General features: G+C 37.6%; 3 protein-coding genes across 5 annotated transcripts; all 3 read right to left on the bottom strand.

Annotated features, from left to right (window-relative positions):
• Positions 1–1060: 1060 nt before the first annotated feature.
• On the bottom strand, positions 1061–2855 carry gcgb (glucagon b). Its single transcript, XM_042000837.1, has 4 exons — positions 2657–2855; positions 2441–2546; positions 1668–1823; positions 1061–1476 (listed from the first exon to the last, which is right to left on the bottom strand). The coding sequence occupies exons 2-4, from the start codon at positions 2533–2535 to the stop codon at positions 1356–1358; spliced, it is 372 nt and encodes a 123-aa protein (XP_041856771.1). The 5' UTR covers positions 2536–2546; positions 2657–2855; the 3' UTR covers positions 1061–1355.
• A 244-nt stretch (positions 2856–3099) lies between these two features.
• Positions 3100–12055, bottom strand: LOC121649783 (fibroblast activation protein, alpha). The gene is made up of 26 exons (XM_042000836.1): positions 11956–12055; positions 11682–11763; positions 11359–11448; positions 11159–11253; positions 10980–11054; positions 10804–10856; positions 8689–8761; positions 8348–8468; positions 8115–8269; positions 7799–7896; positions 7546–7675; positions 7353–7391; positions 7171–7269; positions 7013–7083; positions 6865–6918; positions 6615–6739; positions 6420–6470; positions 6120–6218; positions 5598–5667; positions 5322–5516; positions 5122–5176; positions 4937–5036; positions 4228–4286; positions 4042–4114; positions 3799–3872; positions 3100–3622 (listed from the first exon to the last, which is right to left on the bottom strand). Exons 1-26 carry the CDS (start codon positions 11956–11958, stop codon positions 3521–3523), a joined length of 2241 nt encoding a protein of 746 aa, XP_041856770.1. The 5' UTR covers positions 11959–12055; the 3' UTR covers positions 3100–3520.
• A 548-nt stretch (positions 12056–12603) lies between these two features.
• ifih1 (interferon induced with helicase C domain 1) lies at positions 12604–24326 on the bottom strand. 3 transcript variants are annotated; one of them, XM_042002443.1, is made up of 17 exons: positions 23804–24326; positions 23312–23480; positions 22941–23039; positions 22051–22149; positions 21225–21275; positions 19166–19392; positions 18383–18593; positions 16716–16933; positions 16407–16502; positions 16174–16297; positions 15323–15535; positions 14984–15240; positions 14755–14904; positions 13902–14063; positions 13629–13822; positions 13388–13481; positions 12604–13098 (listed from the first exon to the last, which is right to left on the bottom strand). In XM_042002443.1, the coding sequence occupies exons 1-17, from the start codon at positions 24233–24235 to the stop codon at positions 12901–12903; spliced, it is 2994 nt and encodes a 997-aa protein (XP_041858377.1). In that variant the 5' UTR covers positions 24236–24326; the 3' UTR covers positions 12604–12900. The 3 variants fall into 3 exon arrangements, with proteins under 3 accessions (XP_041858377.1, XP_041858379.1, XP_041858380.1); XM_042002445.1 differs by lacking the exon at positions 21225–21275; XM_042002446.1 differs by lacking the exon at positions 22051–22149.
• Positions 24327–24610: the final 284 nt, after the last annotated feature.

The following is a 24610-nucleotide window of genomic DNA, read 5'->3' as shown; positions in this document are numbered from 1 at the left end:
AAATAGCAACTAGGATAGACTCCAGCTCCCCCGCAACTCTCTATTGGAAAAAGCGGGTATAGAAAACGGATGGATGTCTTTGTCAGTAGGACTCTATTCTTTTATACAATTTATGCACCAATTCATAGTCATTATTTGTCTGTAAGTAATGTTTTCCTTATTATCTGGTGTGTTGTTCAATCTCAAGATGATTAGGCTACACTAACGCCTCTGCTGGAGATGAGATGACAAAACAGTAATATCCAGTAAGGGCAGCTAAACACAAATACCAATTCATAACTCTCGTAGATTTTGGCCGCTAAACAGACAGAAGTGGGCAGAGGTTCTCCTCTGTAATCAACAGATGGTTTGATGTGCTGCAGATGACAGCTTGGAGAGGTGGCACATCCCAGAGCATGTCAGGCTGCTGGCTCATGTGAATTACTGTTTTGTCTCAGTGCCATGAGGAAATCAAAAGTGTCGACCCAGTCGCTGTTCCCAAATAGTCTGATACTAAGCTGATTGACATGATTTCCTTTTCTTTCATTTGGCATAACTGTCCTGGGTGTACAGTCAGAGCATCTCTGGGAAATCCTTCTCCAGTGAGCAGCTGACAGGTGACACACATCATCGTGTTACCTTGTAGAAATCCCTCACCACAGTACTCCCTAGGGAGTAATGTGTTTATTGATTCATGTTCTGCCTCCATAAGCAGGTAATATTAAGAGAACGTGATAGAAAAACAACTGCTGCTCACAGTGGAAACACATCTCTTGACAAAACAATGACAATGACATGAGAATAATATTATATGTTCTACTTAAAAAAGTACTCTTGACACTGCATTTGATTAAAATGACTATTCTATTATCTTCTCAGTGTGCATTAATAATGTGTCCTGTGTATTAGACATAATTTGTTCTCAGATAGAGATGTAGATACCTGCCGAGATTAATTAAATCACTCCTTTGGATTTGGTATCTTAAAAAGGGAACTCATGGATTGTACTCATTTCTTTATTGAAAACTAAATATCACTTTTCGGAATAACAAGAAAAAGTATTAAGTGTATCCATAGATATCTAAGAAAGACCAAAAGTCATCTGCAACATATTCTTACAAATTAATCTGAACAGGAAGATGAAAATGACTAAATGTGAAAGAGATGCAGTTTGAAAAGTTTAGCATTTTAATAATGTTCCTTCAACCACTGAAGGCCAGTAGGGCTTTTTGTGAAGGGATTTTAATAGCAATACCAGGAAAAAGTATTGTACAGATTGTGAAACATATACAATGGCGAAGAATCAGTTGAAAAAATTGTTGCAAGTAGTATTAGTTTTGAGAATGCTAACAGGTGGGGGAGCGCTTAGTATGACTTTATTCTCTTCTGCCTCGTCCGGTCTTCAGCCAGGACACAAACTCCTTGGCCGCCTGGTCCTGCAGGTAAGAGCTCACATCACTGGTGTAGGTCCCATCTGCATGGCGTCTGAATAGACTCCTGTCAAAGCCGAAACATTCAGATGATTAAGTCACAGGTATGCCATCAAAGTGTAACAGGTGAAGAGGTCACTATCAGTTATCAATACATCCGGAGTTCCATTTAGATCTATGTTTTCATGTTGCTTATCCAACGTACTGTAGATTTGAAACAATTCATACTACGAATGATTAAAAAGAAGACACACTCACCCATTCCTTTTTGAGTTTTTCAGCCACTGGACAAAGTCTTGTGCTCTTCTTGTCTCCAGGTATTTACTGTAGTCATTGGAAAACGTTCCCTCTGAGTGCCTCTTCATGTTTGGGAGCTCAATGGGTTCATTGAGCGCTGAGCTTTCACTCAGTAACCTAAAAAGGACACATCATGGAAAGAGCTCAGCAGAGCAGGATGAACCCTAACTCGCCCTTTGTCCACCATCCTGGAATTCTATGGACAGCATCTTCTCACTGAAATCTTCTTCTACATCACATTTTCTGGCTCCACGCTGGTATGTTCCAACTATACTTCATGCAACTTATTAAAATGTACATAACTAATCCTCAACGTAAATATGAAAAAGATTTAGTTACACTTTGCAACACATTTGCATCAACAAACTACACATCCATATTCATGACTACGAGAGTACAAGAATAAATGAATATATGAATTCACTTTTAAACTGTATTAAATAATTTTTAAAAACCGTCCTCAACCCACCCTATTATAGGATGTTTTTGTAAATATGAATTTCAGCTAACAAAATGAATAAACTCTACAGTGATCCACTGTTACTTCGTGAGGATTCCCCTTACACCAACTGCTGGTACTTCATCCGTTGACCAGAATAAGCTGTCAATAATAATGCATTCTGGCACATCAAGCGTTCTGTTCCTAAAGCTATTCTTAAATAAATAAAATAAAATAAAATAAAATAAAATAAAATAAAATAAAATAAAATAAAATAAGTGAAGGTTGATCTTACACAGAATTTCGGTCTGTGTCCTGGTCTGGCACCTGCCAGCTGGTTTGGATGATGATGAGGAGCAGGAGTCCAGCAAGAGACTGAGCACTTTTCATTGTTTGAGCCTCTAAAAAATCAGCAAGATAGACAGAAAAAAATAAAGACATAGAGGAAAATATGCTGAAGACGATCTTGACAAGATAGTTTACACTTTAGAAGGAACAGCAAAAATCTCACCTGTGCTCCTTTCTGTTCAGCGTTAGAGGGAGGAATTGTGAGGTGGGCTGACTGGCGTCCTCCTTCTTCTCTCTGACTTCTGGAGCTGTTTCATGGCCCCCTTCTGATCTGCTCAGTCTTATATATCAGAGCTGAGTAGCACTCTCCCAGGTGACTTCCCCCCCCCGTCATAGAAACCTTAGTGTATCCTCCGTTACTCTCAACCCATTAGTCAGCTTCCAGCTCACTCCACTGAATGTGTTTAACTTTGGTTAAAAAAATGACAGGATGACAGCTGGATGGTCAATTCTGCTCTTTTAAGCATCTAAATTAAACACGACGTCTAAACTGACGAATGAATCCTTGCCTGCATATGTGTTAAAATTATGTATTCCGAGTTAGTCAAAACTTTATTTACACAGTAGTCTTTTAATATGACTTTAAAATTTGATTATAAAAACCAACGACGTTGGCCACATTAGAAAAACTTACATAAAATACACAGTACGTAATTCTTTTAAATTTACAGTAACTGCTTATTTTGTATTACATTTGGACAAAAAACACTTTTTAATTAGAAAAATTAAAGTATTATATTTAAAAACAATGTTTATTTTACCTTCATCAGAGCATTACTATTACACAAAAGACAGCACTCCACAACAAATCAGTGTAGTGTAACTCATCCTCTTTAAGTTCATCACATTCATATAAAATGTCTTTTTTTTTTACTTTAAATGCATGCAGTGGTCACATATTTTAATGAAAAAAAAATCATAACTTCACATAGAATACAAGGGCTCAGTTGAGAGCAATGCAATGTGTGCAAATAATTCCATTTTTTAAAATTTACTCCACTTTACAAAATATCAATATTTGTCTTATCTATTTCGAATTAAGGAGGCATTTCTGCAGGAAGTGGCTCATGAGGGTGTAAATATGATAGTATGCAGATCCTCTGAGAGCATGATCCCTGTCAGTGTACCACTGAAATTAACACAAAAATAAAGTTAGTGCACAGACAAAATCAGATTATATGTGACATGTTGAAATTATGCACATCCTTTTTATTTCTTGCATGATATTCCAAAGCTTCTGAAACATTTATAAAATCAACGCCATCAGCAGCAATATTAGCTCCTCTTTCCTGAGCCAATATTTACCATCGCCTCAAAGTCCACTTGCTCATCCACCAGAGCTTTGGAGATCTGTGCGGCCTGCTGGAAATGGACATTATCTACAGGAAAGAGAGAGTTTTCACTACGTGACTCAACGTCAAAGCTTAAATTTCTTTCATGGCAAACAATCCATTTGTGCATGACTTAACTGTGTTACCTGGTACCCTGATGATAAACACGGTAGCCACATGTTCAGACCTTATCAGCAATAGAAATGACTTAACGTACCATCTGCTGTGCCGTGGACCAGAAGATAGTTAACTGTTTTGAAGTTCTTTGCTCTGGATGTGACTGTTGAATTCTAATAAAAGAGATAAATAAAGAATTACGGCATAAAATGCACCTAATGTCAGGAATGTGTAGTTTGAATGTTTAAGAGATTATTTTGACAGGGTTGACTTCTGTTATATTAACCTTGTAAGATTCTGAATTCTCCGTGGGTTTCCCCATGTAGCGCTCAGTGTATACAGCATCTGCAAACAAAAATACAAACCAGCTGCAAACCAATTAAAGAAAAACAAAACATTTCTATTAATCAGAAAGCACTAAAGAAAATTAAGAAAGTAAGACAACTTGAAGGTGAACTTCACTCATTTGTGTCTATGCTAGTCCAACTTAATCATCTTTTAAATAAACCTAAAAAGGAAATGCTTATGAACATGAATATGTGTTTTTTTCTCAAAACAATGATCAGTAAAACATGTAAACATGGTAACCTGGACAGCAGAACTTTTTAATGTGTGGCTGACATTATGAAAACATTTATTAAAACCAGAAATGAAAAAAACAAAACAAAACAAAACTTGGGTGCTTAAACCTCCAGTTGTAAACTTTGTGACTATTTCAGACCTGTGTTATTTTTAAGTATACAGCAAAATGAAGAATTTATGTTCAATAATAATCAGTAGATCAAATATTTTGACTATTTTTCAGTCTGTAATGTAACAGATTAACAAATCTTGGTGATTAAAAAGCTTCTTTTTTTGAGGAGTTATAGAAATTTGGATGAACTCAGATCAAAATGGGTGAACCTGAAAATAATAATGTCACACTGAATTAGTGGAATAGTTATTCCTTTTTGCAATGCAATGCTTGTAAGAAGAGACCAAAGCACAAGGCTCACCATAGTATTCCCACTTGGCTACTGGGGCTACTGCAATCCCACACTTGAAGAGCCCAGTCCCAGCACCCAAGGCCATAGAGGTGACATAACCACCATATGACTGAAAAACAAAACAGAATATATTGTAATTATTAAAGGTAAGACAAAAATAAGTACAAGAAAATGGTAAGACAAAGGCAACTTACCCAGCCCCATATTGCAATTCTATCTTTATCAATGAAACCCATGTCAATAAATTTCCTGTAAAATGGATAGCATGTATTAAAAGGAACAAAAATGCGGCCTAATTAGAGATCTGCACATTTTCCTACATCATGAAAAACATGTTTGCAAGACAACATAAGAACATAAATCACAGAGGTGGTTGAAAGTTTGGACACTTTACCTCACAGCTGTTATCTGATCTTCCACCTCAAACGTCCCAAGGCGCTTGTAGATTGCATGCATTATTTCATCACCTTGGTAACCGCTACCTCTTCCATCAAAGCTGGCAACGATGATACCGTGTGAACTAGAAAGGTATGTTCCCCAGTTCAGCTTGTTGCGGTAGTTCACACTTTGACTGCATGGGCCAGCGTAGCTGCAACGGACACCTTAAATCAGCAAACACTACCAAAGGTTTTCGTGTAGTTTCAAGGAGCTCTGAGCAGTGTTGACTTACACATCAATAAGAAGAGGATATTTTTTAGACCTCTGGAAATTCGGTGGTAACATCATTTCATACCAAAGGTCTGTTGGTTGGAAAAAAAGTTTGAGAAAAAAAAGTAATGTTGATCAAAGATGAACAGTTTTGGTTCTGAGTCTTGTGTAACACAAGTTCAGTGATGTTTCTAAGGGAAAATGCATCTTATTTTCACTGTTATGAGTAAAAACTCTAGAGCTTCTCATATGCCTGCATCTAAACGTTTGGTCCACTTAAATGCATATTTTGTTTATTGCTGTGACACTCAGATATTTGACTGACACTGTGTGTGAGTTTAAAGGCTGCGTTTCTCCTAAAATAATCTTGGTTTAAATTCTGCACAAATAAACAGGATTCTGCAGAAACGATCTGGAAGAGGCTCGTAAACCAGTCTGTAATTTGCACAGGTGTAATTTGGGAAGTTTAAACCTTCAGTTCATATACACAAAAAACTGACTTGTCACTGACATCAGAGACAGACATTCAGTGTAAAGTTCTCACCAAATCCTGCAATCTTTAAGGTGCCGTATTGCATTGTTGGCATCTGGAATTCCAACAGCACGTTTCCCAGATCCTTGTTGTCTTCAAAAACGGAGAGCTCTGAGTAAAAACACAATGGAATTAGAACAGACCTTAAAAGAAAATTTCCATCTCAGAATTTTTTATTTTCTTTATTGTTTTTTCTAGTTAATTAATCTTGATGCTGTGGAAACCACAAATATTAACACATTGGGAGAATTTTCTCCATGTAGTAAAACATTGAGTATCGGTGTGGTTTTAAGAATGAATGAATAAATATACCTGCACCTGAACCCCTGTTGTCCATGAGTGTGTAGAGGGGCAATCCAGGTCCTGGTGACAACAAAAACACATAAATATAACATATCAAGTCTTCTGTATAACTGCACTGAACTGCTTAAATTCAGATTATTGTTCACAGATGTTTCCAACATGGGTGAATTATTACTTGAGAAAACATGTGGAAGGGAAACTGACCATAGCAGTCCATTCGGTAGAAAGAAGCATCAGTGCTGAAGTAAGCTGAGTTGTACTGACACCTGTCCTCATACAAGTCGCAGCTGAGGCACTTGGGGGCAGACGGGCTGCTTCCAAGCATAACTCTGAAGGAAATAAAAAAGAGTAATATTACACATACAGTATGTAAACACTCCATTTAACTCCAGATAATATGTTTCTGAGATAAAATAAGGTGATGATGTGCTCATCACTCAGAATAATTACTTACTTGTAGAGATTTCTTTTTACAGGTACTCCTTTGTACTCATTACTCACAAAATATCTGAAGAAAAGAATTTCACACGAATCTTAGCACATTTCCTTACAGATTTTCTTTCAAAGTTCAATAGCTTTGAGACAAACGTGTTTTCACCTACATGGCGTCCTTTGTTAATTTGGATATATAGATAACTTCCCACTTCCCGGAGGTAATAGGTGTTGCTTTGCCCTTAAGAAGATACTTTTATTAATCAACTGGACACCACAAAGATAAAGGAGTTGATTCAACAGTGTATTCTGTAATGAAAACACTCACATCTTTGATGTAGTGAATATGCTTGTAGCCCTGAGTATCACTCATCACTTTGTAAAAACTGAGCTTATCCTCAGCAAAAAACAGAGGCAGAGGCACATACTGAGGAAATAAAATACAGTCACCAAATGAAACTGTAAAGATGAATTTGTTTCATTAACAATCCTGACTTTAGGGAAACTTACATGGCCAAGCCAGCCTGTCTTACTTGTTTGCTGAAATTTCTATAATGACAAAAAAGCATTAATTTCTTTTTTTTTTCTTTTTATCTTAATCTTATTACTTAAACATGAAATTGGTGTAATGTTAAAAAAAACACCTAACTAGAGGGCATTATGAGTTCCCGATCAGACAGCTAAAAAGGGGAGTGACGTCTACCTGTTTTTCTTTCCAGCTACTTCCATCAAAATCATAGATCTGTACGACCACATGATTCTGTTTCCTCGTTAGCCATTGCACAGCGACGCGTTCATCTGTAACCCAGGTCACTGAGCATAAAATGTGATCACTGAGTAAAGGCAACAGAAAGTGACAGGGTCTTCACATGAGGTGCACCACGAAGACATTACATTTCTCTCAGCTTTATAAATGTGATTATTAAGTGATCGTATAAACTTAAGGATATACAGACCCAGATGCAATGGAAGCAGAAGGGGCCACCTGTGTGCGGAAGGTGGGATTTGTGGTATCAACCACAAAGAGTTTCACCTTAGTAAGATTTGATCCAGCCTATGACACAGTATTGCAATCATGATGAATAATTAGATAAAATTAAGAGTCTGGCAACAACAAAACATACAGAAAACAAAAAAACAATGTATAATTTGTTATAAAATTACCAAAAAAAAAATTAAAAATTAAAAAGATTAATCAAACAAGACGTCTTGTTTGTTACCTTACTTGCAAATAAATATATTTTGTGTTTGGAAAAAGTCATATAATCCCACCTTTGGGTATGGAACAGACACTGTTTGAGGATATTGCTCAGATCCATACCAAGTGAACTCCACTTTGTGAACGTCAGTGTCATTAAATTCTGCATAAGCCAAGAATTTTCCTGTTGAGGACCACCATATTGCACCATTTGATGCAAACACTTCCTCTGCAAGTTGGAAGAAAACACAAAGACAGTAAATACATTTACATGTGGAAACACAGATGCACACTTAACTTTACCTACCCTCATACACCCAGTCAGGGACACCATTAAGAATCTCATTTTTTTCCCCATTGTTTGTCACCTGCACAGCTTCAGCCATGACATCGGACTTTAAATAAATGTTGAAGTCTAAGATGTAGGCCTGCAAAAGATAGAATAAATATAGCTTTTGAGGTTTTGGATACAATTTTAGCCTATATTCATATTCATATTCAAATTAAGAAACTTTACTAAAAAAATATATTATGGAAAACATTCATACAGGTAGAAATAAATAAAACAAAGTCCCAGTAATACAGTAAAACAGAACAGGCTGAAATATTGTTAATTTAGGAGTGACTGATAACATGGTGTATGCTCACATATTGGTTTCCTTTTGGTGCGAAGGTAAAGTACTGCACGACAGGTGGAAGACTCACTGGTGTAACAAATGTTCTGCAATGACAGCACATGTGTTAAAGGTAGTAATCATTTTCTATACACCACATTGAGCCCTCAGGAGAAAAATAAACTACAATACACAATTGAACCTATTATTTTTCAGCCTGTTATTGTGTTCCTATAAAATACTTCTAATGCATCATTTGTCTATGAGGAATTTAAAATGTCATTACAAAAAGTGACACTTGATAAAAAATACTGTCCAAGAACAGTGTAAATTCAGAATATATTTATTTTACACCCACAGTAAATGCTGTTTATTAATGTAACATTTGCACATTTAGAGCTATTAAACTTTAAACTTTTAAAAATAATCTTCAGTCTAATCATCTTAAAGAGAGGGAATGTGTGGAAGACTGAACAACGTTCTAATCTGCTCACGATGAACTTACTATCAACCCTTACAAATACCAACAGTTCTTTATGTCACCAAAAGAATAAGTATTATTTGGCTAGTGTGTTTGGACTCATTTTTGTGCTTCTATCAGTGGTGTAAATGTACTATATGCTGCAACTTATCTGTTGTACTTTCAGAGTCTCTAACGGAGCATTCAGTCCATTTTCCTTTGGCTGCACTGTTTGTGCTGCTTTAACTACACAACTTTTTTAGGTGACACATAAAACCTACACTGTACAGACTTTTGCTAATGTTAATGTCAGAAAATACCCATAAGTTACTATTATTTTACAGGATCTATTCTAATTTCTTTCATTAGCAGACAACTGTAAATTTGATGACAGTATATAACCATAGCACAACTTTGCTCTAATTAAATTGCCCTAAGTTCAGTTCATGTAAGTGAAAAGAAAGTCTTCACAAAACCAGTTTGATTTGAATGTCAGCTAATTTAACATGAAGGCAGGACACACTGCTTTATGCTGATACACTGTCATTAGTTAAGCCACTGCATAGAGTCTGAATTTACTTGCAAAAAAGAAGAAGAAAAAAAAACAAACTTAGAAACTTTATTTACAACTAATTTAGATTTAAAAATTCTGTTTCGTTATTAATTCACAGCATAGTTAAAACAGTCCTATACAGTAAATTCACATCCCTGAACATCCCTACCAAATAGAGTGCGATAGCCTACATCTGGTCTCTTTAATCTTCTTGCTGTTGGACTGTCATAACTTGCAGGTTACTGGCTCTGTAGATCTGTGCTTTGCTTCTACAGTCTGCATGTAGGTTCAGGGCAGGAAGGCACATTTTATATGGTTTGTGATCCTGTCCATGACTTTACTATCTTTACTGCTTTTACAGCACTGTTCATCGCCCTCTTAGGCTGTGGTTTACAGGGTGTTTTGCCTCTTCTGTCTAACATAGGTTGAATCAAGTCAACTGGACTGGGTTTCGTTACTTGAAAATGTTTTGTATCATTCAGAAGAGCTTCTTCAGTGCTGATGGAGATAGTGGGAGATTTCACCTGAGTTGCTTGTTTATGCTATTGTAGGCGGGAAACAGATGATGTCTCAGTCTCCTCCTCTGTTAAGTGAAGGTTTCGGTTTCTCTGCTTTGACATTAATGGCCTCTTTCACTTCCTGCTCAAACCACTTCTTCTCTGCCCAAGATTTTAACATTAACAAAGTTGACTCAACCTATGTTGCATATCATGACTTGGATAAATGAGAAGTTTTACATACATCTAGCCTCTTTTGCTTTTTCTTTCTGGAGGTTTGTTAGAGTTGACTGCATATCAGCTACACCACCTGTTTTGTCAACAGGTTATATTACTGGCTAGCTACACGTTCCCATTGTGTTTTGCAAATGATCCATAATTCTCCCCTTGGTTTAGCAGTGTGCCTCTGGAAATAACAAGCAATTTTTGCTTGAAGACACACATTAGTTCAGTCGCTGGAAGTTTTGTTTGCATTTAGTACTCACTGTTCTGGCTTCCATTGCTGCGTTTTTTTTTTCTGTTTTGTAAAATTCTCCAATGTTTTAGGTTTTGTTTTACAACTCAGAACAACACTAATATGTCTACAAATACAAAGATGGACACAGTAAATACTAATAAAACAAAGAGAAGTCTACTTACGAGTTCTCTCTGTTATAGATAGAATATGAGGCTGTGTATGAATGTCTCCATTTCTGTAAGATTTTAAACATAAAATTGACATATCATGATTTTTATGATCACTTTTAACGTTTTAAAAAAAACTGCATAAACAAGAATATAAAATGATAAGAGATCAATCACTGGAGACGTATCACCTTTGTGTAATTGCTTTCAAAAGCAACGTATTTATGATCACCTGACAACAAGTAATCAGTGGCATCCACTTTGGCCTGAAATGGAAATATAAAAAATCTGTATAGAATTTATCACCTTTCATATTGTCATAAACAAAACTGTGTTTGTTGGTGAAAGTTAGAAGACGCAGATATATTACAAAGGTTGAACTGCTCAAATATAGTGACTTCTCCTGTGTTTCAGGATTGTGGAGAAAGACATCCCCATCTCCTGTTTTGTGCAGATACTCCTTATCTGCAGACACAAGAGATGATAAATCACATTGTAAAAACATTTGAACACTTCATGCAAGATTGATATGTTGCTCAGAAAGCTCAATCACTGCAGCGGACGTGATACCTGATATCCAGTACAAATTGTAGGATTTCTTCCTAATGGTGTCATTGAAGTAATCTTGGAGTGTGAAAGGCCTTTTGGTTCCTCCAGATTCTGAACATATGCAGAGTTTTGTTTTACTACAAGCTACTGCTGGCAATATGACAAACTTGTAGCTGTAGAGGCATACAGGATCATTCACATTTCTTTTCTTAAATGACAAAATGTAAATAGATGCATTATAGTATTTGCCAGACACAACTATGAAAGAAGCCTGCTTGGTTTGAATTCAGGTTTTACATTCAACTTGATCAGGACAAGAGTGACAGGCTGGACTTATAACTTACTGCTGTAATAAACTGATGGGATTGTTATTAATGTGATGACGACAGCCGCCCCTACCACTCCCCACATCACCTTGCTGCAGCCCTGGGAAGAGAAAAACTTCAAAAATCTTCAGAAATCACACAGCAAGCTGACGCTGCAGCTTCAAGTTTGTCAGCTTCTTTTATCCCAACGCGGAGCGCCACACTGACTATCCACAGCTTTCTAAACATACCTTTTCTACTGTTACCAGATTTTTAGTAGGCTATTAAAACTAGTGGAAAATCGATTACTGACCATGTTGAAGTCTCCGCGAAGCTTTCAGTCTAATAATCCTTAAAAGTCGCTGACGTGTTTAAAGTCTCCGGCAGCCCGGTGAACATACTCTCGGTGCGCAACACCCGGAACAATACAAGATAAAAACTGAGCTCCGTCCTACTTCAAGCGAAGCTTCCTACATTTGTCGCTGCATTCCTACAGCGGGCGGAGATGCCTCCCTGAAGTTCACCGCGCAACTTTCCAGGAGCGCACAATTTAGTGGCATTAGGATGTATGGCCGTTTTTCTTATGTTTTAAAGCACTAATAAAACTGCTTTATCCTTCAGTTAAATCATTTTCTTGCTTATGGAGCACTGTGAAGTATTTTTTTTTATCAAATCTTAATTGAACTTGAACTGTATTATTATATTAACTTAGGATCCATACAACTTGCAGTGTTGCTCAATCGATCAGGTGATCAATAAGAAGTTGAACACAAAGATGGAAAAGCCCACATCTATAAATAGCAGCGCCAAATTGTCTCAACAGTGACTCATTGCCAGAAAACCAAGAGCACCTGTTTGCATGCGTGCGAGTTGACAGGTGGGCTCTGAGGAGGCTATCACTGGCTCACTGGCTCCCATCTCATGAGACAACACGGGTTTGAGAAGAAAACACAACTTTTCAATCATTTATTTTTATTGTTCAAGTAATTCTAATATCTTATACTATCCATTTCACCAATAATCTCTTAAGTGCATTCATAATTTGACAATCTTGCAAAATAATACTTTTACCAAGATAGGGATGAGAGAAAATAGGGGGAAAACACAAACACAAATAATTCATCACCATCAGCTGTCTCACATTTCGGGAGTGAAAGGAAGTATTACATGTGACAGTGTAGCTAATGGGTATCTGTGTGCCACTTTATGAAGAGTAGGACACAACAGGAAATAGTGCTTTAATTTTTCATTTTGACATTCACACACTTTCTTCATCATCCATGTTCTGCACCATCAGGCTGGCGTGTTCGATGTAGTCAAATGCAGGGAACTTGATGGGGAGCTCATTCCATTTGGTGAAATTGCTGTACTTTTTTCCGCTGATGTTCACCACAAAGTTTTTTACATTGAGGCAGGGGCATTCAATCCCACGGTACATCATCATTGAGCCCCATAGCTACAACAGAACATAAGAAGCTTTACACATAACAGTACAGATACGGCACACACAGCAGGTCTAATCAATGAAGCAAGGCAAGCTGAGTGACTGCAACATGAAGTTATTAAGGCCTAAATGTATGATGTTTTGCTTATTGGCAACTAGACAGTAAATAAGTGGTGGAAAAATTAGCTTAATTTAAGTACATAACCATAAAACTATTCTTGTAAGATTCATAAAATAATATCTCTCCTCTTAATTAATCATTGCTAAGAAGACTTTGATAAAGAACTGAACACACAAGTACCTGACCGCAGTCTTTGCAAGCTATCGAGCCATTGGTCTCATAATCCAGAAGTCTTTCCTGAAGAGCCGTGTTTTCTTTTTGAATAAAAAGTTTACTGTACAAAACATGGTGTAGTTAATAATCAGAGCACAAGCGCACATACTATATATATGTATATGTATATATATATATATGGAGAAAGACAAAGAGAGGGAGAGAAAGAGAGAGAGAGAGAGAGTAAGGTCAGAATCATAATCTGTACCGAAACTGTGGGGTAACGTTGACCCTGTGCATTTTTTCAATGATGTGGATTTCGTCACCGGTGCAGACAGCTTTGGTGCAGTGTCGACAGCTAAACTTCACAGCAGATGGGCTCTCATCTTTGAAGGCCTTCTGATTCTGCTTTGTCTGTCTGACCTTCTCCTCCATTATAGCCTGAATCTGAAACTCAGTGATCTAAGGCAGGAAATAAAAAGTTATACTGCAATGTGGGTTACAGATGGAAAGACAAAAATGTTTACATGCCCTTGTATACCTGTTTGTCATAGTCTGCTTGTTTTAAGGCTCTGATTTTTTTAATGGCTTTGATCATCATGCCCTCACGGTACTCATTGACACACTCCTTTTCAGCCACTCCAGAGTTCTTGACATCAACCACGATGTAAGTGCTATCCTCAGCTCTTCCTCTGCCTTGAGACTGCAGAAGAGAATGGTAGCAGTTTAGTGTACAGCATGAATCTAATCATTTATGTGGCTCCATTTTACAGATGTTCTGTTATTAGGGCCCTCCAAATGAACAGCTTACATCTGTAGTGTTGTTAGTGAAGAAAGGAAAGGTAAGTAAGTGACAGAAACAGCAAATAAAGCAAAGTATTTGCTCAACAATCAAACAGAGAAAGGCCCTCAATACTTGCTTTCACAGAAATCTGCTAACATTTCTGGACAATATTGCAATGCAGCGCCCACAGCTTTTAGACAACTTCATCCAAATAGCTTTCAACTTGGCCATTTACTTTTTGGATTCTTTAGAAATGCTTCCAGCCAAGTTTAACGTATATAAGAAACTGGTTGTTGAAAGATCAAAGAACACATATGTATTCAAGGATTTCTATATGTAAGCTCTGCTTTAACATCTGTTTCTTTAAGGCCAACCCACCAAACGGCCAGTCTGCACTGATCTGTAACTGACTGGACAATCTGATTGGACAAGGGTACCAAAATAACCACTTAGCATATTTTTCCTTTTCCTTGTGTTACACAGTAATGCTGAAGAGTACTGGGAGGGAAGACTGCACGCCTTTTAAATGTACTTAAAAGCTGAGTGGGGATCACACAGACTTTAATCTATGAACATGGAAGTGATAGTCATCACATTTCACTCGACTGACCTGAATCATAGCGATCTCGTTGGTCACAAGACCATATCGGATAACAAAGTTGCAGGCTGGGATGTCCAAACCTTCCTCTGCCACTGTAGTAGCGATCAGCAGATTGACTTCACCCGTGCTAAATTTTTTCAGCACATCCTTTTGCTCTGCCTGAGGAACAAAAATAAAACTTTTAGTCTAAGCCCTATAAGATGTGCTTAGGAAACAAGCTTATGTAACGTGCGCTCACAGCTGTCATTGGTTTAACATCACTCTGGTCTCCTCCTCCAATCACATGGGAAGGTTTCACTCCAATGTCGGCAAACTTGGGGTTTTCCTGAATCCACTGACTTAAAGTAATTGCGCTGTGACGTGTTTTGGTGAAAATGATCCCTCTTGCCTCGTCCCGGGTGCTGAACTCCTGCAGAATTCTCATTCTCAGCTTGGACAGGCTGTCGTTTTCATACTCTGGAATCTTTGCCAGCCTCTCCAGCTCCTCCTTGTTTTCTGCAGGACATAGATTTCAAAGGACTGAGATGAATCATTGTGTCAATGTTTCAGTCAGTAAATTTACAACTACAAGTAGCACCTTTAAACAAATTGAAGAGGAATCTCTCTGTAGCAGTTATTTGTATCTTCTCCTCTTCTGGGGCTGTTTTCTTCTTTATTTGCTCCTTGTAGTGGTTGTTCAGGTAAGTGAGGGCATCACACATGCGAATGGTGTTGCTGAGAAGCAGACTATCATTGTACTGGCGAAGGTACTCTGCACAAACTCGCACCACCTGATCTTCCTCTTTTGCAGCTAATGGATGGAGAAAAGTTCTATTAGGCTTATACAAATGACCCATTTGTCATCAGTAAGACAGAAAACATGGGAGACCTAACGAAGCGTATGGTAAGACCTAACAGAGGGTTAGTAACAGCACATAAGGGAGATTGTATGTTTTTTTTAATCTTAAGGCTGAGAGTTTCACAAACACATGTTCATCATGGCTACCTGTGGTCTTTTGCGAGTGTTTAAAGTGCAGTTTGTGCACGTTCTTGGAAGTTATCGCTACACGTTTGCAAGCTTTTACAAAGTTCACAGGTGGGGCTACGTTGGCATCGGTTTAAATAATGATGCGTATCAGTTGTAAACATGGAAACAAAATGACAGCATTTTCAGATTTATTTAAACCCAGTTTAAAAAAATATATATAGATTTTGTGCTTAAAAAAAAGCAGGTTCTATGTGAAAGAAATGCCCAAAAATTAAAAAAAAAACTTTGTAGATACATCTAAGGTCGTTAAATCCTTCAGTAGTACACAAGCAATTATGTGCACAATTCCAATCATGACAGAGCTGGTTTCCTATGTGAATGTGAGGTTAAGAAGCAAGTACACTCGCAAACAGTGTAACACATCGATGCCACTGAAGATGCGCAGAAATCTCTGTGCTCACCCTGCCGCTCCTTCTGAACAACCCACTGTTCATAATTCTGGGAGCCCAGGTCACAAGTGGGGCTCAACTGGGCGTGTTGATGTATAACACTCATGATTTTCTTGATCACATCACCAAAGGGATCCTGAAAAGGACATTTGTACACAAACAAAAAGAAAAACACTATTAAAAACCAACTACACATCCCAATTACAAACGAATCCAGAGTTAAGTTTGCTGTGTGACAAATCTACCTGCTTTCTGTCTTCAACCGTCAGAATAGTTTTTCTCGGGTCCTTTTTGAAATCGCCAAGGCTCATGATTTTAGAAGCATCCAAATTTGCACAAATCTATAAAAGAGATTCAGACGTTTGCAGAGTTACAAGTGATGCAGATGGTAACTCCCCACTTTCTATTAGACCAACACAGTTAAAGAAATATTGCTGTTATGTGATATGTCAGTCAAGGAGTTTTCCATAGTCTCTGTTGTTGCTGCATCAGATTCCATCAGGAAATGTTTGTGACTACATGGTTGCACAAAGAGAGCTGAGGAGAGTATTTACACGCAGGATGTGCTCTTCTGCTTTTTCCATTTTTGTGGCCTTCCCAACCCCCGGTGAGGCAGTCAGGCCCAGGATTTGAGGGAGGGACACAGGCTGCTTCTGCTCCTTGATCAGCCGTTTGTTCCTATGCTTCTGTTTCAGATATCGCATCATTATGTGATTGTAGACGCCTCCTTTCTGAGTGTGGTGGCATTCATCTATGACGATCAGTGTCAGATCTACAAAAGCAGATGACATAGCACCACAAGTGTAAATGGACATTCTTTAAATTTACAATAACAAATAAGAACAATGAATACAGATTTCACTGAGCCTGTTTACCTGTTTTGATCAAATGAAAACGTTCTTACTGAACTTTATTGTTCTGGTCAGATTCTTAGTTTTCTAAACAAAGCACTGCTAATTACTTGTTTGATCATGGTGGTTTCCCTTCACAAATGACAGCAGCTCTCTGTGACACGAAATCTTTCCAAACAAATCCACATTTTTCCAGGAATGTTTGACACAGCAGTTTAAACCACACAGTAACATCTGGTGGGCTGAAATCTCTGCCTCCAAATGAACTTCAGATGATTTGTATTCTACAAAAGTGTTAGCAGAGGGAACTGCGATTATTCAAGTTTAACCTGTGTGATTCAAACTTGTCCCTGGAGGGAAGCAGAATGTGGAGTGGCAGCTTGATGTATTGAGGGTGATAGAAACTCCCATGTGAATTTGATCAGCCACACACTGATGGCTTGAACAGACGTGTGGCCTGAAAACCAGAATGAAAAAAAAAAAAAAAGAAAAACATGCTTTGAGGCGTTTCAACAAACAGCATATGTTCCTCTGAGGTGGCTATTCCACCTTGGACTGGTAAGTGCCAAGAGGAGTGAACAGCAGAGTCGGAAGACTGACAAGATCCTGTCGGGGGAAATGCTGCTCTGAATCCTCCGGGTGGCTTTTTATTCCAGAATGTGTCAGTGTCTGCAGCGAAGTCCAGGACAGATTTTAGCTTAAAGGTTTATTTTAAAAAAAATGCAGGGATGTGACAATAATTTTTACTTCTGAATGGATATTTGTTTTCCCAGAGAGGCATCTGAACATTTCAGAGCTCTTTGCCATTCTCTTAGCTTACAAAAAAACATGGCTGCAGCAATAATGTGTAATAAAGCACATTTTCAAAGGGAAGATGTTATTAAACAGTATATTATCCTGCACTGAGGGGCTAAATTATGTCCACACAAAGTGGCATATCAATGCATTCTAACACTTTTATGTAAAATGTCATAAATTTGAGGCTATGAAAACTGTTTAATGCTTGACTGCTGGTTTCCTAACGGTAGAACGTCAATCATCTTGTGAAGCATCTCAATGTTGGAAATTATATCATGTATATTATCCGAGGAGGCTAAATTAAGAGGTGTTACTGTCTTTATCCTTTTTGTTAATTATTTTTAAACCCACCTCAATAGGATTTGATGTAAATGTTAAATATTTGTGCAACATCTTAAAGCATTTGTTGAAAAAAGTTGTCACTTTTCAACCAATTCTGACTTTATTTTGTGTGAAGACCATAGTTGTTTCCAGTGAAAAATGGCTTGTGTGTATGAATAAGTCAACTGAAATCTAATGCCTGTGGTAAGACTTTTTTCTTTCAAAGTCATGTTAGAAAAAAAAAACCATACCGCTCAAGTTCACTCCTTCATCGTCTCCATCGTTAGCCCTCTCCAAGTAGTTTTCCAGAATCTGGGCTGTGCAAATGATGATGTCATTTTTCTTCACAATCTTGGCAAAGGAGATTTTAAGCTGGGAGTCTCCGCTGACTCTTTCCACTTTATAAGTGGGCTTCAGAAAGGGCAGGAACTCTTTGGAGTAATGTTGCTCAACAAGAGGAATCTGCAGGGCACCAGAGCACATTATGCTTTCAGGATTATTTAAGGCAAAAGAAAAGGCTGCATTGTTTCTATTACTACACAGCTCCTGATGATTTAAGGTTTTTTTTTGTTTGCCACCATGTGAACAACCAACAAAGCTAAATAGTCTCAGGACTTTATTTACTTTAAGACAGGGAGCTTCAAATTAGCTGTGCAATGACGTGGAGCATTTTCTTGCTCCTTGTTTACAGAAGGAGTAGACAACTTTTTTTAGTAGACACACATAACCATGTTATTGTTCTGTTTTCCTCAGGGATGAAAAATGCCCCACTACTGTGGTTTTAAGTCATATGTGCTCAGTTTCAAAAGGAAGTTTTTTTTTATTTTTTTCCCCCCGGTTCAGAGCAGATCTAATTTGCCCCAAACAGCAGACAGTGCAGGGGAATATCTAAACCCTGTGTCATGGAATTTGTGGTGGGCTGACCTACATGTGCAAATTAACTGGGTGTTTTCTTTGGATCTGAAATGAACAGAAGAGGGTTAGCATAATAGTAAAAGCTCATAAGTCAGATACACCAGACACAATTGTTGTACCTTGTTCACCAGGATGACCACCTTTCCCGGTTTTCCCTCCTCTCTCCTGCTATCCAGATGTTTCTTGGTAATATAAACTGCAACTCTGGTTTTACCGCTTCCTGTCGGGAGGCATATGATGATGTTTTTCCCCTCCAAGGCAGGTCTGGCGACATCCATCTGATATTCCCGAAGAACAATTTCAGCCAGTTCCGGATCTCTGGCTGCTGCTGCCATGTCGCTTCCAGCTGCAGAGTGAAGCAGAGGTTTAGAGACTAAACTTGTCTCCATGTCAGCAAACCACAGTTACACACTGCCAAGAAGACGGTTTGTCTTTGTTTGTGGGTCTAATATAGTAAGAGAATGCCAGGCTGCTTTAAAAAAAGCAAAAATGAAACCTACAGTACAAAAATTTACTGTATAATGAAATGTATTAAGTCAAGTTTAAACACATTTTTCTACTACTGATTTGTATCCATGATAAAATGAGCACCACAGGAAACATATGGGCTTTTCTTTTTACAGGCTGCATGTTTATAAATGATTAAGAGTCCATCATGTTATAGCGAGTCACTTTACTAATGCTTTCCTTATGTCTTTTAAGCAGCAGAACTGTGTCTCGCTTCCTTATTTGCAAGCACACCCGACTTGATATGATCAATGTTACTCAGATCTGACGTTGCAGGAAGGATGGGACTCTTTCACTCTTTCTAGGCTGAGGAAATATTAAAGACTAGGATGCAATGCAATCCAAATGCAGTCCCCTGCAACTCCTTCCACGCTCAGATCCACATTTCCTCTTAGTTATGAGTTCAAAACCCCTTGAAAGTGTTGTTTTTTTGTGCAGACATCATTTAATTTTCCTCCCAGACTTGATGTGCCAGAGGTTAAACTGCAAAATCAAGTAAGGCATTTAAGTATACAAGTCTGTACTGATGAAGAGATAGGGCTGTAACAACAGTTAGGAAAGTGGGGCCCCATGAACTTTTACCAGCAGACTGTAGTATAATTGGGAAGGCAAACAGTTCATTTAAATACGACTCCATTTTGTACAAGCCTCACTTTGTAGGCTTATATATAAAATCCACTCTGTTTTGCAACAAAGTCCTGCAATATTTGAACTGATCAAATTACTTAAATTAATTTTTCAACATTCAAACATTCAAATGAACGTGATCAATAATTTTTAAACATGTGAATGTGTTTCTACAGATTGTTTTCAAATATGTACAGTATTCAAATATGCTGTTAAGTAAAAAAACACTTAATATGTTAGATATTCAGCTTTTTGTATGTCAGAATGTACCTAAAACGCACTATAACCTTCATAGGTGATCTTAATTTGACTTTCTCTAAACTTTTAAATGCACATGTACAACTGTACAAATGTTTAAGGACTTATTGCATGGCATGCTGTTCTCTAACAAAGTCACAAACAACAACAGAACAAAAGAAGTGTCTTAACCAGTGAATGTTCTGGTTCAATAACAGCTTGTATTCAAACAGTCCTCTTTATCATGCCATAGCAGCAGATTGTCTGGTCGGTTTGACACTTTAAGTCTAATCTTATGGGGATAATACAGTAATTCTGTTGACGTTAAGACAGTGATCTTGCAAAGACAGATGAGGTTGATGCATGCCCGTATAAATGTCAAGAGTGAGTTTCTAAATGTTTCAGCTTTGGAAAAAAAATCTACAACAGTATAAGCCCGGGGGTGTGGAGGGAGGCTACCTGAGTGAAAATATTCGGTTACAGTTGGCTAATACAGAGTCAGCATGTGGTTTTCATTAGAAGCACCACAATGCTCCGTCCTCTACAACAGCTCAGCGATTCCACACGCTTCACATATGGAAGCTATTTATTTGTGTGAAGCCACCGGGATGGGAAAAGTTCCACCTAGTCTCATGCTACCTTTAGGATACTGAGGGAGCGAATTGCAGATCAAATATGCATTTTTGTATTTATGGCTTGATGTTTGTGCATGGTCTAATGTGACAGAGCAAGAGCACAGTACTTAAAGTCACTGGCATACTTGAAATAACAGCATCAGCAGGGTGAGTCAGTGAGAATGAGTCCCACCTGGCTTTGAGGGCTCCGTGCTGTGTGACTGCTCAGGGCTTCCATACAGGTCTAAAAAGATATCAAAGTTCATACTCATAAAGGACAAGAGAGACAACTTTCTTTCTTTTTCTTTCTTTCGGGAAAAATACTTCAATGCAAAACAAAGTTTCATATAACTAAACAAAAGCAAAAAGCTTTTTTCGTGACATTTTGTTGTGTTGCTTTTTATGGTTGCTTTTATTTTAAGATGTTTTGTTTTCTAATGTTATTTTTAAATTAACCCTTTTCACTGACAAATTATTAGGAAACAGTGCCAGATGTTTTTACATACAATACTTTACTTTTAAGTGATTTTTTTATTTCTTGATCATATTTTAATATTTTCAATAAAATATGGGATCTACTTATAATTATACTCCTTATTTTACATATTGTCTTAAAAATATTTATAAAATACTATTTTCACATTTCTATAATATGTATAATATGAATACTGCATAAAATATTGCTGTTTCATTTTCTGTTTTAGCTTAGGTAAAAGGAAATTTGATCATTACAATGTCTGTGTTCACACACACACACGTGCACACACACAGACTATAAATATATATATATATGTATATATGTGTGTGTGTGTGTGTGTGTATTTATGCTGCAGTGAGTGGCAATGTGGTTGACTTACATAGACACCATCTATTACAGGCAGGTTTGTGCAAATTTTCATGTTTTTGATCTAATTAGCTCCAATGCATTAAACCAGAATTCTCTTCACACTTGTTGCTGCATCAGCATTAATACACTTGTATGTTTTTGGTAAATATTGAATAGATTTGCTCTGTTAAACCTGTTGATTCATCCTGAGGCTCCTCTGTGTCAGTGATTTCCATAGACTTCAGGCTCTCACATATTTCAGCCGCTGCTTCTGGTTGTTTGTCACCTGGCTCTAAAAGGAAATAAAAAAAACAACATTACTATAGAAAAATAATGAGCTACAGTAAACTAATAAGACAGGTGCTTTGAAGGTATTAAAGACAATTATAAATAAAAGCTAATAATTACGAACAGGTTCTGAGATACAAATCAGAGCAGGACCATTTTCTAACTAAGTAGTTAAAGGGTTGTGGAAGGGATTTATACTTCAGATATGTAGGGTCTAGAAATAAATATATTATATATATATAACTGATTATAACAACTAAATTGATCGTGATTCATTTATAAGCTTTAATTAAACTGATTTAAATTGTGAATAATTTGACAGTCCTGATTTTTTCCTGAGCATTTGCATGGGTTTTGATAGACAAAGAGAAATGTTGGTTCTTTTTCTTCTTTCTTTAGTGCCAGTCAGAAAACGTCTCTTCATTTTAATAAACTTGCTCTCTTCTGTTTACATGAAACGCACCACTGCAGCAGGACAAGGCATGGAGGAAGAGGCAATGGGCTACAAGCCTCTGCATGTGGTTTCTCTGTGTTCAGAGCCAGTTAGCAAGAACTTTGGAAAAAATATGTATACGTATGTGTGTGTGTATTTATGCTGCAGTGAGTGGCAATGTGAATGACTTACATATAGACACCACCTATTACAGGCAGGTTTGACAATGTGCAAATTTTTCTGTTTTTGATCTAATTAACTCCAATGCATTAAACCAGAATTCTCTTCACACTTGTTGCTGCATCAGCATCAATACACTTGTATGTTTTTGGTAAATATTGAATAGATTTGCTCTGTTAAACCTGTTGATTCATCCTGAGGCTCCTCTGTTGCAGTGATTTCCATAGACTTCAGGCTCTCACATATTTCAGCCGCTGCTTCTGGTTGTTTGTCACCTGGCTCTAAAAGGAAATAAAAAAAACAACATTATTATAGAAAAATAATGAGCTACAGTAAACTAATAAGACAGGGGATTTAAGGGAATTAAAGACAATTATAAATAATTGCTAATAAAGTTGGATTAAAGGTGCTGGAAGCCAACTGATGTGCAAATGCTTTGTACAATCTCTCTTAACCACGCTGACACATCTCTGCACATATCATAGCTTTTCCTGTAATGGGTGTGTGTGTGTATGTGTGTGCTTCAGTAGCATCAGAAGTTATAGTCACCTACCCTGTGTCTCAGTAGGTGATCCTCCAGTTAGCTCATACAGATCTTTGTGTTCAGTGTCTCTCAGAACTTCGAGAAATGTCGAAAACCATCCTGGTGGACGCTTCACGATTCTGCTGAGAAGTTCAACTGCCCCAATTCCGTTTCCATTGTTTTTCGTTTTAGCTAAAATCTAAAATGTGAATACAATAGCTGCTATTCAATCTGTTACATAATCAGACTGAGGCGCAGTCACCGAAACTGCACCCAGATCATTGAATTTAGTCTGCCATCTTGTGGTCCAACAGCCCTGTACTAGAATCTGGAAAAGTTGTACATTAAAGGTTACACCATTACAAAGCTAAATAAATAGCATTTGATCCCTTATATTATATGTTTTAACAATACTTTAACTCATTGAGGTCTGTGTTAAACATTCAGGTTATATGTCTGACAGGATACTCTTTCACATTATGTGACAGCCCAGCCCCACATCTGTGCAGGTAGGGTACTTACTTGCTCTTTGTCGTCAGTAGTGAGGAGCTCCTTAGAGTAGCACTCGATACACACTTCCTTTGTCTTCATATTCGCAAGACTGGGAGCCAATAAATCAATAAGCCGGACACAGTAGTCATTCTCTGCCTCCACTTCGGGGCTTGGAGCGTTTACTAAGTAGTCCGCTGCATGTTCACTGCCACCATGTATCAAGGCATCCACGAAGGCCCTAAACCAGCCTACAGTATGTTGTTCATTTATGACTATGTCTAAAAGGAAATTTGCAGCTATTACGTTCCCATCGGTTCCCACTTTCTGTCTGATCTGCTCCTTCTTTGCTGGTTCAATAAAGTGTAAATAGTTCACAACCTGCTCCACAGTAATAAATTCTTGCAGCCGCGGCCTTAAGCAATCAATGAGGTTTTTGTGTATTTCGTCGGTATTGGACGCCATTTGGACTCACCGAACCGATAATAAAACTCAGCTGTAACCACCCTCGCCCTTAAATGACGATTCACTGCGACCAGGACGATATCATAGAAAGAAAACTCTTTCACTTTCGTTTCTCCCAAAACAAGCTGCAATACTTACAATGGCCACTAGATGTAGCTATTGGAACGATGAAATGCAGCACCTTCCTCTTCAAACATGTATTGCACGCTCCTATTTGATTAACAGTATAGTAACAATAGATTAAGTTTAGTTTAAGTTTCTTTTAAAAGGTTTATGATATATAAAACAGTAGCTAGTGAATGAATCAGTTTTTATATCGATATAATACAGTAGGATTATTTTGGACCTGGATTTAAATAGGCCCAATTCAAACAG

This window comes from Melanotaenia boesemani, chromosome 12 (genome assembly GCF_017639745.1).
Source record: "Melanotaenia boesemani isolate fMelBoe1 chromosome 12, fMelBoe1.pri, whole genome shotgun sequence".
In the NCBI taxonomy this organism is placed as follows: Eukaryota; Metazoa; Chordata; class Actinopteri; order Atheriniformes; family Melanotaeniidae; genus Melanotaenia; species Melanotaenia boesemani.
Note: the sequence above shows the minus strand (reverse complement) of the source record. Positions and strands in the feature narration are given on the sequence as shown.